General features: G+C 33.5%; 1 protein-coding gene across 1 annotated transcript; it reads left to right on the top strand.

Annotated features, from left to right (window-relative positions):
* The first annotated feature begins 235 nt into the window (after positions 1-235).
* On the top strand, positions 236-10682 carry LOC111393426. The gene is made up of 14 exons (XM_023018958.1): positions 236-607; positions 2638-2719; positions 3088-3191; positions 3484-3610; positions 4132-4226; positions 5049-5172; positions 5343-5423; positions 6732-6830; positions 8150-8308; positions 8406-8466; positions 8560-8630; positions 8933-8977; positions 9506-9679; positions 9782-10682. Exons 1-14 carry the CDS (start codon positions 570-572, stop codon positions 10292-10294), a joined length of 1773 nt encoding a protein of 590 aa, XP_022874726.1. The 5' UTR covers positions 236-569; the 3' UTR covers positions 10295-10682.
* Positions 10683-14690: the final 4008 nt, after the last annotated feature.

Below are 14690 nucleotides of genomic sequence, written 5' to 3' on the forward strand. Positions count from 1 at the left end.
ATTAATATGGTTAGAAATATTTATTATTCTTACATTTTTCCTAATATATTCATATATTAAAAATAATTTAAAAAGAATATGTTTATATTTATTGATAATAAGATATTAAATAGAGATATATTAGAAAATTAAAAAATATCTATATTTTAATAAAAAAAAGTAGCCTATAATATAGGAGTTAGGAAAGATGAAAAAGGAGGAATGTCTATGAGACGAAGGTAGTAAATGTTTTAATTTTTTTGCAAGAATGAAACGCAAATGTACTGTCTACAGCCCATTGCCAACAACAAAAACAAATGACGAGGGCCGGTTTTCAATTCTTTCTCCTCCTTTCTGATAGTGCTTCTTCTTTTATTTCCTAAAAAGTTTTCATCACAAATATTTTTATTTCCAAAGAAAAAATTTACTTGAATATATAATTCAGAAGAATTATTTTATTCTGATAGTTGCACATCTCAGAAGAATTAGAAACTTTCATTTGTACAGAATATAGGGAAAGAAGAAAATAGAATAGGAGAGCTGTTTAGCGAGACGAGGGACAAAATTGAAAATCTTGATTTGAATCTCTTATGGAGCAGCTTATCAGCTTCATTATAAGACCACCCAGGTGAGGAAAAAATCTATTCTTTTTTATGTTTCTAAATCTGTATGTATATAGAATTTTATGTTTTATACGTGTTTGTATTATAAAGTTGAATCTTTGTCAAAATTCTCAGATGTGTATTAAGTATTTTGTCACTGAGGGGAGATTTTGTCTTCAATTAACTGAATTTTTGAATCCTTTTGGTGGGTTAATTTTTCCTTTTGAAATCTGTTGTTTCTCTGATGGGTTAGTTTTCCGTATATTATAATTTATTTTTGCTGAATAGCTGGGAGCTTAATTGGAACGGGTGAATGCTCTTATTCTGATTGATTTTTTAGTGCTTTTGGTGTTTCTGTGAAGGTTTGTAAGTAAAGGGTTATTTTAGGTTAAAGTCTTGATCTTGCTCTGATTTAAATGGAGATTCTACAAATGGAATGTAGAACTCTTAGATTACTTTCACTTCTCTTGTTTTGTGTGTTTCTTTAGATTAACACGTTGGGTGCTCTGTGTACTGATCTCTAACTCAGGTTGCTGTGAAAGTGAACCTTGCAGAAAGATTTCTTTTATTTTTAGTTGATAGAAAGCTGGAATGAGTGTCTAGTTTCCGATGGGGTTGCCAAAATTTAGGATAGGCCATGGCCCATGCCAGCCCCTCCTGAATTACATGCCTCCAGAGAAAAATTTTTGTTTTAACCTTAGAATAGTTAGTAAGTTCCGGTAACTCTTGAAGCTTCTTTTGCATATGCTTTTACCAAAAATTGGGAGAGAAATTGGCAATCGATCCTTTTCCTAGATGCCTTTCAGAAAGGAAGATCTTGAATTTTATTTTTTCAATTTTTTAATTCAGCGACCAGGAGATTTAAGGAAAATTGTCAAGCTTCTGAATCCTAAGAGTATTCATATACGTGAAAAGATTACTAGCTCCTTAAATAACATTTATGTAATGATAAGCTTTTTCATGTAAATGCCCTGTCACATGCTTGCTTAAACCTAAGTTCTATGATCCTATGTTAGGTTCTGGGGCCTAACTTGAACCTTGAACCCTCCAAACACAAGTTAGATTTTGATCAACTAATGATACGTTTAAACCAGATTGCTCTTACTCTGAATCAGGTTATTGCAGTCTGAATTATGTTATCACTTAGACCATTGAGCTATTTAATTGTGAATTATATTGCTATATAGATCCAAGTTCTTTAACTTCGATTTCTTTCATCATTTAGGAGTCTTACGATAGGTTACTAGTGGGTTAGCTCAAGTAGTGGTGGGCAATATGGGAATTTAGCAGAATGAATTGTATAGGCTTTGCAGTATAAACAGGTGAGGGTAGTTCCATTTTACTTAGGCAGAAATTATGGTGAAAATGGGGGAGAGAGGCAATACTTGAAAGCTGATCGACTGTGTAATTTCCTGTCAATTCTCCTAATTTTAACTCAGTTTTTCACAATCAGTTCGCAAATATATATATATAAAACCACAGCATACAGCAATTGCAATCAGGTTCCTTATCATCTTAGCAAGGTCGAAAATTCCATAGGGATTAAGCTCAAATTCTCTATTTCCAGCTTTAAACAACCAAAGTCTGAGACCAATACTACATTTTCTAGATATATCAGACTAAATTTTGGATATATCAGACTAAATTTTGGCATTGAGGCTCTGATTTGTCCAACTAGACAAGAAGATAGAACTAACTGATTGATCAAATTCTCAGGGAATGGAAGTCATGTACCGAAGTATAGTTTTATTAGTAAAGATACCTGTCTTTGTTTCATGAAGAAGCTAAAATGCTGTTTTGCATGTTTTTCTTGATATTGTTCAGTTGAAATGATATTTTGTGACTGCAGTGGTCGCAATTGCTCGTCAAAACCATTTTGCGTACTTAGTTTGCATTACTTTTCTTTCTACACCATGATTTTAAATCATGAAAAAGTGTATAATTTGTTTCCATAGCCTTTAATCTTCAGTGCACTGCTTCCTTTTCTCTGCATAGCTTTACGAAATGGTAATTCGGGACACGAGTATATTTATCATTACTTATTTCTCGACTGCAGAGCTGAATACAATCCGAAAAATGATTTGTTAGATCAAGAATTCATGCTTAAAGGGAAATGGTACCAGAGGAAAGACTTGGAGGTAAGATGCATTCAGACAGTTTGCTGACTTTGCATAACACTCAAATCCTCGGGGCAAAAAATTATTGACAGATGGAAGACGAATAGTGAATATATTCCTATTCTTTTCTCCCCCCAATAAAACCTCGTACTAAAATCTGATATGGTTTTTCTTAAAACCTCATTTAAGTACAATTGGACACAAACACATAATTGATGACAAATTACTATATCCTAAAATAGTTTCAATATCTACTTTTTTGGGGTTTTCAGACTACAGATATCACTTTTAAATTCTGGTGTTTCTTTTATTCTTCCTTTTGGTGGGATTGAAGTTTTTCAATCATAGCACTTTGGTCTTATATATGTAGAGCTTTCTTCATTCTGCAGGTTGTAAATAGCCGAGGAGAGACTCTTCAATGTAGTCATTACATGCCAATTGGTCGTCCTGAAGGATGTGTCCTGCCGTGTGTAATATACTGCCATGGAAATAGGTCAGTGTTTGTTTTCAGCCGAAACTTGCACTGCTAGTCTAATGTCTTCATCTTTCGTTGGTCTTTTTATAAATTTGGATTTTATCCATGATAATTGGTATAATGAGCTCAATCTATTGTTGTATCATGTATGTGAGTGAATCAAATCTGGTCCATGAAATTTTACTCATTTCATTTACTTACTGATGTGGGTCAGTTGATATGGTATGGACTGAAATTTTCTCCTATCCCTCTACCTTCGGTGACATCAATTGTTGCTTACTAATGATCTCTTTTTTTTATCATGTGTCAGTGGTTGCCGAGCGGATGCTAGTGAAGCTGCTATCATATTGTTGCCTTTGAATATAACAGTTTTCACTCTTGATTTCTCTGGTTCTGGACTCTCTGGAGGAGAGCATGTAACTCTAGGCTGGAACGAGGTAAATAGCTGAGTAACTCATATCTCTCTCTCTCTCTCTCTCTCTCTCTCTCTCTCTCTCTCTCTCTCTCTCTCTCTCTCTCTCTCTCTCTGTGTGTTTGTGTGCGCGTGTGCAGGATGTGATCTTAATTTTTCTGAGCAAATAAACGATAAATTGAAGCATGAAATTCTATCTAATGAAGTATATTTCTCGGACGACCAAGATCTTGCTCATCTAAATGCATCTTTTACAGGAATAAGAATATTATATGGGGGCGTAATGCAATTTCCTGAGCAAAATGAAGGAGATTTATCCAAATTAGTTGTTGACATTGTTCCATTTATGCTGAAATGCTATAACTAGTTTATTTGCCTGTTGTCTTCTAGAATGTCAGGACTTATTTCTTTCGGTAATTGTGTTTTGTTAACCTGATTTCCTGCAATGTGATGTGCCCCAGCAATCTATCATGGCTTCATTTTCATCGATTGTTAATGCCATTTAATATCTATTTTTTTCTGAGGAAATGTGGTCTGATTTTGCAGAAGGACGATTTAAGAGCCGTGGTTGATTATCTACGGGCAGATGGGAATGTTTCTTTGATTGGTTTGTGGGGTCGCTCAATGGGTGCTGTTACAAGGTTAGTAGGTTTGTTTCATCTCCTCGCAGCTCCTTACTCAAGGGGGTGTTGGTTCAACAGAAATAAAATCCCTAGACTAGAAATATTGATAGATTTTATTTGAATATTTTTTGATAAACCAGTCATAAGAGTGGAATTGGCTCCTCCAATTGCTTGATGCTTTTATGATAAATGTTTCCTTATTTTTCCGTTTTCTTCGACATTCCTGGCAAGTAATTGTAATTTTTTTACCAGCAATGACAGTGCTGGCTTTTAAACAGTAATGGCGGACATTTCTGTGTTATCTTTGCTTCGCCCCTCAGGGGGTTGTTTTGTCTGATATCTGTTCTTTGATGTGGGACATTAATTGTGAGTCATGCCATGTAATTTGTATCTCGTTGTGGTAAAAAAATGGCCTGTACGCTAGCATAGTTGTTGTATCACAGGTCAAGTGTCAGCAACATTTGGGTAAATTGTTTGCCTCTTTATATCTTGTCCACAGTTTGTGGAGACATTGACTAATGCAATTTGAGAATTTTATTTGAAAAAATAGTAATACACTTGCAGATTATCTTTTGAGAAGTGATATGTTGTACGCAAAAGGGTGCTATTCCATAGCCATGACGATGATACACTTGGTGTTCTATATACTGCCTTTATAAAGAAGAATAGAAAAAGGGTAAACTTGTCTAGCTGTCTAGGTGTTATCTGATTGCGTATACATAACTTTCTCTAGTGTTATAAATAATTTATAGCTTCATATATGCCATGGGTGTAGACTATAGCTCTTGCCCACTATTTTTATGATTGCATGACAATAACTTGATATTGTGCTTCTTTCAGTCTGATGTATGGAGCTGAGGATCCTTCTATCGCAGGAATGGTTCTGGACAGTCCCTTCTCTGATTTGGTTGATTTGATGATGGAGCTGGTGGATACTTACAAAGTTCGACTCCCCAAGTTCACTGTAAGCTATTCAGATTGTAAAACCTGGTTCTCATGTGTTTAAATACTACATCCATGTTAGCCGCGTAATGGAACATATAATTTACCGATATCTTTTATCCAAAAGTTTTTTACTCTTTCACGTTGGATCTAGCTTTTGTCTGTCTAACGATTCTATTTTTGTTATATTAGGTTAAGTTCGCAATCCAGTACATGCGGAGAGCAATCCTAAAGAAGGCGAAATTTGACATAACGGACCTCAACACAATCAAGGTATCTCACCGGAACTGCAATCTTAAATAACGAGTTCACCCACCCAAGTATTATCCTGCGATTAATTCCTTTCCTTTCTTGTATATTACATTATCCATCGGTAGTAAATAAAATAACTCCCTTGACTTTTTCAAAGTCAACCAGATTTTTTCTTGAAGTAGTATTTAATAATTATTTTTTTGAACTTAATGAGTGAAGCTAGAATTACTTTTAACTTCTTAGGAAATATTAAGTTTTTGAAGTCTGGTTTCCAGAACTATATAATCAACCAACTGTTTGAATTCGGAAGAGCACATTCCTTTTAAGACAAAAGCATATATTTTTCTTATGTATTTCTCATTATTCCTTGATCCTTTCTCTGGTTTTATAACATATTAGAGTACTCAGTGACATTTACAATGGATCACCCTACTAAAATATACAATAGTTTGCAATACAAATTAGAATGTTCAAATCAATTGCCATCATCTTTGGCTACAGCAACTTATGAGTTGTCTGTTCTCACTACAACATTTTGGCAGTTCAGATAATCACACTACATGCTCTTTCTTTCGTTTTCTGTTTTATCAAGTCTTCAGTTTATTTATTGGAGTTCGCTTCTGCAATTTTAGAAGGTGCTGGAATTTTCTTCAAAACTTGATTCTATACCTCTTTTGAGGTGCTGGTCTTTTCCAAGTACTCGTGCAATGATGTAATGCTTCGTCAAACTTAAATAATTATTAAAGTGACAATGGTGGAAGATATCTCAACCTGAGTCTGTACCTTGTCCTCCAGCTTAGATATTTTTGATGTTGCTATACAAAAAATCGTCTTGCTGCTGCAGTTCTAATGGGTCAGGATTGTTTAAGCGAACATTTTCATATTGGTTGATGATATACTCATGTTCTTTCCATTTTCTTCTCTATTTTTGAGTAAGGCAACATAGGCCTCTTTCCTGTCCTACTGATGAGATTGGTACCAGATATTAAGTTTTGATCAATTTTCTCTTTCTGTATAATTTATTGGAATACCATTTGGTATGATTTCTAGACTGCTTAGGTTTTGCATATGCATCACAGCATACCTATAAATAAACAGCTAAAATTATATTCCCAATGACTTGTTACCGAGGATAATTTGACTTGCTAAAGAATAATGGAAGTGATGAGACAAATTAGTTTTGAGGATAAAAGTATGATTTTTCCATTGAAGAAATATGTATATCTCGTTTAAAAATCTAGAAGTGACGGCCTATTATTCATACATACTGCCCGATATATGTTGTAGTTACTATTCCTAACTGTGATTACATCACTTCTTTTTGTCTAGGTTGCAAAATGTTCATTTGTTCCAGTTTTGTTTGGTCATGCTGTTGATGATGATTTCATACAGCCCCATCATTCTGATCGCATATTTGATGCTTATGTGGTAATCCTCTTTCACTGTAATGGATCTTTCACCCTGCATGAATTATACTTCATGCCTTTATGGATATTTTTTTCCTGCGACGTGGTTCTCTGCAATTTATACCATCATTTGCTGAAATGTTTGGGCATTTTCCTTCGCAGAAATGTTGTATTAGTAAAAACACAGATTTTGTAACAATTATTTTCTCATTTTTCAAATGTGGATAATATTTTACTCTGTAGCACAGACACTTCAATTAGGGTAGCGTGTCACGTGTCGATACCGACACTTCTCGGACACTCTACTATAAACATTTTTCATTCTTAATAAAAAATATTTATTAATATTATATATTTTTAACTCAAAATTATTAATAAATAACAAATAGTACTCATATTCAAAAGATTTCAACAAAAAAATTAATAACAAATATAAAACTAAATTTATACTATATAAATTAAGATTTGTAAAGATTTTACTCAACGTGTTGTGTTGCGTCGCGTCAATACTTTTTTGAAAAATCACGTGCCGATGTATCCTACACGTATTATGTTAGACACACATGTCAGTGTCAGTACATCATAAATATTTTAGTTTGAGTCCAAAATTGTTTACAAATATGAGATGCTTTTTTGCCCACCTCTTTCAATATCGAATTACTCAAGATATCTTGGACAACATTCTATTGTCCAATTTGCTTAACAGTGAAACTGAGAACCATTAACAATTTTCTATAATTTTCCCTAATATTTATGTGCATCACGTGCCATTCTCAGCTGCTAATAATTTCTTTTATCTATAATCTGAACCTTGAAAAGGTTCAATAATCAGTCTTTCCGCATTCTTTATACATCTTATTTCCTCTTTCAATTTATTGGCCTGCTTAAGTGTGTACTAGATCTTCTTGTATGGAATTAGGTCTTTGGAGAACTTTATTCTTATTCATAAGATTTTACTGTTGGTGCTGGTTAGTTACATAAGAAAATGTATGTATGTAACATAGCCCACTTAGGTATATGAAATATCTAATTGCAATGCTGCATCAGTATCTATGTGCTTTTCTATTGAGCTGATCCGACACCAAGTGGCCCACACCTCTGAGGACTCTATATGAAAGAGAAAGGCGTTCCTTTAACCTCGAAAATAGTCCGGTTTCTCACGCAAAAAGGCGGTGGGAATAGGCCTACACAGGCTAGGAATAATATTACCACGCCAATTGCGCAACTTAAAGCCTTTTTCCAAGGATTAGGGTGCCACTCTTACCCTGCTTAGTCGAGTTACTCCACATGCGCGAGCCAACATTTGTTTTCCTTGTATTTATAGACACCTAATTTTTACAGGGTGACAAGAATATTATAAAGTTTGAGGGTGATCACAACTCTCCACGCCCTCAATTTTATTTTGATTCTATTAGTATCTTTTTCAACAATGTACTACGACCACCAGAGGATGAAGGAGGGACTGCATTTTTTGACATGTCTCATGATTATTACAGCAAGGTAACTTATTACAATAACATTATGGTTTTTGAGTCCTAAAGCAATAGCCAGATCTCTGACTACCATACAAATTTTATTATTGATTGACTGCATCCAGGGTACTTGGACTACCGACCACGATACAAAATATCTGGATGATATCTCGGCTTCCCCTTCAGGTATCTATTTCTTACTTTATTTTGCTAATACTGAGAGATGTTTCTATTTTATTCTTTCTTGAGGAAGTTTCTCAAGTTTTTAATGACACGCAGATCAAGCTGGTAGTACTACTGAAGATGCTATTAACCAAGTTCGCTCCAGAAGACCTATGAGTAAAATAGTGGTAAATTATAAGTTTCTTTTCTGCGATGATCAAATTTTCGTTTATTTCATGACACCAGAAACATTATGTTTTGGAATTAAGAGTTTAATACTCTTAAGTTTATACACGGTCTGATCTTGTAGTATGCAACACACTCGTTATTGTGTAGCCAAATAATCTTTCATAAATGAACCTTTAATTCGGTTTCCTTTCATTTTCGAGGATATCATCACTAAATTACTGGTTATTTATGCATCATTAAAATCAATACAGGTTTATGTCGGATCTTGATGATTGATTGTTGTTTTATTGGTATTAAACAGGTCCCTGCAGAGATGTCATCCAAAGATAAACAATCAGATGGCCAGGTAGCTTCTAAAATTTTAGCGAAAAGTTCCCCATCATTTTTTAATTCTAACTTCCCTTCCTTATAGTTCCGCCCTTAAAATTATGCAAGTGTTGTGGGATAAATTTTTTATTTTAATTTTTAAATTCTGTATCTATTACCCTAAATTCGGCAGATTTCGTAAAACCCTGAAGTTCGTTGTAAATATGATAATGCTGTAGACTCTCAACAATTCAAAGTTTAGTAGTCCAGAGAAACTGCATTTATAAACTCATAATCTAACTTTTTTGTTCTTATTGTCTTAGCTGTCTAAATTAAATCTGAGAAAGGGAAAAGGCTGGTAAAGAGATTCCTCTGATGGTGGATATAAATAAATTAAATTAATTGGAAAAAGTTTAGTTTGGTCCTAAAATAACTAGGATACTGCAGCATGAAGAATATGTCTTTACTTCAATTTTTGCTTGTGAATCTGTTGTTTTCCCTTTTTTTCACCTTCTTTGTACAAAAATGCTAGGTTATAAGTCCTCCTGAGATAGTCTGTGCTTTGCAGGAAGAAGGTACAGGATCTGACTCTCATGCGTCGTCTTCTAATATGATCAGCTTTGAATTATCTGGTGGTAGTCCACATGGTACTCTGCCTGCACCAATAGATGATGATGAATATGTGGAATACCCTCTCGATAACTTAGCAGACTTCCCGAGCAATGTGGAAGAAGAAGAGAGGGTGAGTATATCTATTCTTTTCTTGGGATAAATATCTCAGATCATGTTTCGATTTGAAACGAAGTGCTATTTACCTGACATTAAAGTTTGCTTAAATTTTCAGATGTTCATGAAAGCTGTGATGGAGTCGCTGAAAGACCTGGAGACGGGAAACGCACACGTTGAGGAACCATGTTCTCATGTTGGCAGTAAACTTCTTGAACCACATGAAAAAAATGATTCTTTTTCTACGCTGGCCAAATCCATAAAAACGGTGTCCACTTCAGCAGCCACTTGTTCTGAATTAACCCCTCCTTCAGAAGCAGGAATTAACATACCTCGTAGTGACATTTCAACGTGTGACTATAGTACACCGGATGACTTGGCAAATCATCCAAAGGCCACTGCAGCAGCGGCAAATAACCCTAACATTAACGATACTACTCCGTCTCCCAGCGTTGCAGAAAGAAATGAGACTGCTTCTCGTGGCGATACTCAACCGGGCAACCAAAGTTCATCTGACACAGATGTGGCTGACCACACGAGGGTAACTGTAAAGGTTGTGAAAACCCCGACTACTAATATTATGGACGGTTTGTTTCGTCGCTGGGATCTCAACTTCTTCAAGAATAGATGACTTGAGTATCATGCAACAAGGCGACGAGGAAGAATATTTAAAAGGTATATCTTTTGTGAAGAGGGTATTCTTAATCCCTATTTTATGCTGTTAGGAGTTCGATAAAGAGCGTTAGTTTGGTTATTCTCGTTTGACTAGGAAGACGATACAGTTATTTCCGCCGATGATGATAGAAGGGCCTTTCTACCAGGAGGATTATTTTCATTTGTTGTAACTATACAGGGGAGATTCTTTCGGTTATGTACAGTTGATGAATAGATTTTTACTTGTATCTAAACCAAAAAGTATTTGGTTCTGAGTCTTCCTGGTTAACATGTGATTTCCTTTGTAAATGCAAATTCAAACTTGGATGCATGTTTGATGAATTTAATACACTATTTGTTCTTTAGCCATTGATTTTACCGGTGACAAAACTTCGTTCTATGGCTCATAATCAGGTAAAATTATAATCATGTAAACATCCTTTTCAAGAACTAATGAAACAAGCATACGCATGTAAACTGATTAATCAATTTTTAAATGCTGGAATAGATTTTATGGTGAGACTTTTCGTCTGAAAAAAAAAAAAGTCACACTTAATCAATCCCGAACGCCTCACTGGATGCATAAACTGAAAACTCAACAAAATGATCTCCAAGTCTTTTTGGCTCGTGTGACATAAAAGGAACGTGTTTTGGTAATAGCCATAGCTGGAGAACCAACTTATGGAAGAAAACCCTTGACCCTACTCGTGTCAACATGGATTGAGGCCAAAAGTCTTATTTTCCAGGCCGACACTCTCGAATCATAGATAACTATTCTAATTCTTTCTATATCTGTTTACAGAACTCCTTTTTTTTTTTTTTTTTTTTAAATTCTTATTTTTTATTTTTTTGAATTTTGCATTGGTATAGTTTGACCTCTCTTGTCTTTGAGTTTTTGTAACAATCTTATGACTGATGATTTCCCATTTTTGTGTACTCTCATGGAACTGTTTACAAAAAGTATGTGCACTCTGTGTAATTGGTAATTTTGCTGCTACTTTTTATGTAGATTCATATCCAACAGTTACTCATTTTGTTGATTGCATCCTTAATTTGCACAAACTACGTTTTATTTCATAGATGCATGATAAATGATATGTTTTTTCACTATATTATATACATATTTTGTTATGCTTGGTTACATTATAGGAGTGAAATCTTATAAAATGTGTTCATGACTTGTGGGATTGTAGTTATTAAACTCGATCTGACCATTGACCCGGTCAAGGCACCAAGTCTTGGGTTGCTAGTCCAACCGAAGGGTTAGTAGTTAAACCGGTGGGTTAATACTTAATAATTATAAAATATTTATTAAAGTATAAAGTTTTTCTTCTACATAAAACAAAAAGAAATTTTTTTTATCTATTATTAATTATTTATATATTATTTTGTTAAATATTCAATTCACGTTAATCAAAATAGTTACTATAATTTTTTAAAAATATTTTTAACAAACTAAAAAAGATTTACATATATATAATTATTGCAAATACATAACAATAAATAATTGATCTCTAGTGGTACTCATTAACCTAGAGGTTTAAGGTTCAAGTCCTTTTGAGAACAAAAAATTTATAGACAAGCTTTTAAATCTTGGTCAAACTAGTCAACTGGCCGAATTAATATAAAAATCGTCGATTAACTCGATTTTTACCTAGTCAGCTACATATTTATAAAAATATTCTAGAGTTCTTTGAGCACTACACAGCTCTAAAATAAAACACATATAACTCTCCTTCTATGGACACGATCATAGGGAGATAAGTGAACGAGCCTTTATCGAGATGCAAAAAGTATAATATAATATTGTAGAAAGGATAATGTTTCAAGTGGTTCTCTCAAATTATAGAAATGACTCCCTTATATAGTGTAAAACTTCAACCCCCACAATAATGAAAATTATCCTAATTAACATATAAGTTATCATATGAATTATGGTCTTTTAATTTTATGTTAAAATTAAAAATTAATAGGCTTTAATTCTGAAAGGTTGAAACTTATTTCAAGTTACAACAACTTCCACAGACCACAAGTTATAATATGTTTGGTACACTATAATATTATTAATTTAATTTTGTATTAAATTGAAATTAAAATAGAACAACAATTATTAATTTGAAAATTTAAAACTTAGCCCCTGTTTGGGAGTCATTTTGGCTAAATTTAAATTCTTTTTTAAATCGTTTGAAAAGGTGAACATTACAATAACTTTCAAAATGGTCAAATGTTGTAGGCATGCAAAATGACATGAGTGCTCCCTCCTAGATTTTAAACTTGTCTAGCATTGAGGGGCAAAAGTGACAATTGACATAATATGGTATACATTTGAATTGTCAATTGTGGTGGATATGTCAGTTTTGGCAGAAATTGGCTCCATTCCAATGGTCAAAAAATGTAGTGTGAAAAAAAAAATGGCTCTCAAACAGGGGCTTCAATTATTTATTTTTCAACAATCCTTCACAAGTTTTAAATTTTCAAAAAATATATAAAATGATGACATTATACTGTGTAATAGGTGTAGATGTCTTTTGAATTTGAACCTCACTTAGTAATAACAATTTCCATTTGAGGGAGCCATAATGGACTAAGCCTTGAATTAAGTCACTTTGGCCAAACTTCAATTGTTCTACATACAGTATCAATTTAGGCCCAGTTTATTACAGGTAGTGCTGTTAATGGCCACGTGCTTAAATCTTGATTCTAGTAAGAGTCTCTAGAAAATAGCTCAATCCATAATCACATCCTCATGGCAACTCTTACATAGGCGAGTCCTTCAAGGGTGTGTGTGACGCACACCTCGAAAGAATTCTCGTCTCGGTACTCATTCAGGATTTAACCCTTCCTAATATCACCACATTATTAGCAATATATCACCATAGGGGTGAGCACAAATAAGATAGTGCTATACAAGTCACGCAGTACGGGTTGTTTCTATCACATTGAACATTTTTCATGGGATCTCCAATCACAAATGTTGGATTACTCCTAAAGGTGATTCCCTTATGGGCTTAAATCCATCCCCATCGATAATTTATGTATGTCCATCACAGACTACGTATATTCATGTCCCTCTTGGACAATAAATTGGTACCATTAATTTGCAAAGCTTTTCTTCTTCACCTGTCTATTTGTATATTTGCAAAATCACCTAAAAAATTTTCAAAATGTCAATATCACATATATAATTATAATAAAATTTCTGTTATTGGCTTCTAGTAACACGTTTGGGAAAATGTATCCATTAAGCTCTTGTATTTCACCTGTAATCTTCAAATTCATTTTTTGGCACTATTCAAGAGTTAGTTTACAACTAGGAAAAATATAAGGTGTATCTATTAAACACCTCCACATTTCAAAGATATACATCGTTGTGGAGTTTCTTTGAAATTTTTCATGTCTGCAAATACTTCTAAACACTTTCACAAAATGATAGTGTCACAATAAATAAGAATAACTTAGATTTAAAAGTATGACATTTCGATATTCATCCAACTTCTCTTCGAACATTAACCAAAGAAAAGAAACTCTATTAAATAATTAAATACCTCCACATTTCTAAGATATACGACTTGTAGCACTTCTTTACCACATTTGAAACTAGCCTCCTCATACATATAGGATAAGATGTCGCTCACTATAGAGCAAGAAAATATTATCTAATTCATGATGTGAAATTCAATATATGACTATTGGTCAAAATTAATTAAATATATTATCACTTAAATTATTTGACAATACCTTTATGAGCCTAGTGATTATGTTTGTCCAAATATAAATATTTACAAATTCTCCCACTTAGACAATATAATCGAACACAATGATATTTATGCATCACAAAACATTAGACAATATTTGTTAACATAACCATAAAGTATCAAATATGGTTTAACAATATTTATGTAACGCCCCGAATTCTAATAACCCGAAACGTTACGAAACATGAATATACCTTGAAATAAACAGTTTTAATATAACGAGAAATTCTGTAAAAGATTGAATAACATTTAATCAAAAGATAAATTTAAATATGCGGAACGTTTGAAAACATATCATTCATCCAAAAATTATTAGAACAGTTAAAACTAATTGAAAATTTATAATGCACTCACAATTGTGTCAAAAATGAATAACCCATTATTAGTTCTAGTGTTTTTGAAAATTAAAATACTCCAACAGCAAATCCATCCACCGCCGTCCAGCATACTAATTATTACCTGAAAATTGTAAATAAGGGGATGAGTATAACGAATTATACTCAATGAGATACTTGCTACTCCACATTCAAGTCAAACATGAAATTACAAATAAATTATCTTACCAACATAACATGAGAATTATCACACCATGACAAATGATAATTCTAGCAAGCGCTG

This window comes from Olea europaea, chromosome 4, assembly GCF_002742605.1.
Source record: "Olea europaea var. sylvestris chromosome 4, O_europaea_v1, whole genome shotgun sequence".
Taxonomy (NCBI): Eukaryota; Viridiplantae; Streptophyta; class Magnoliopsida; order Lamiales; family Oleaceae; genus Olea; species Olea europaea.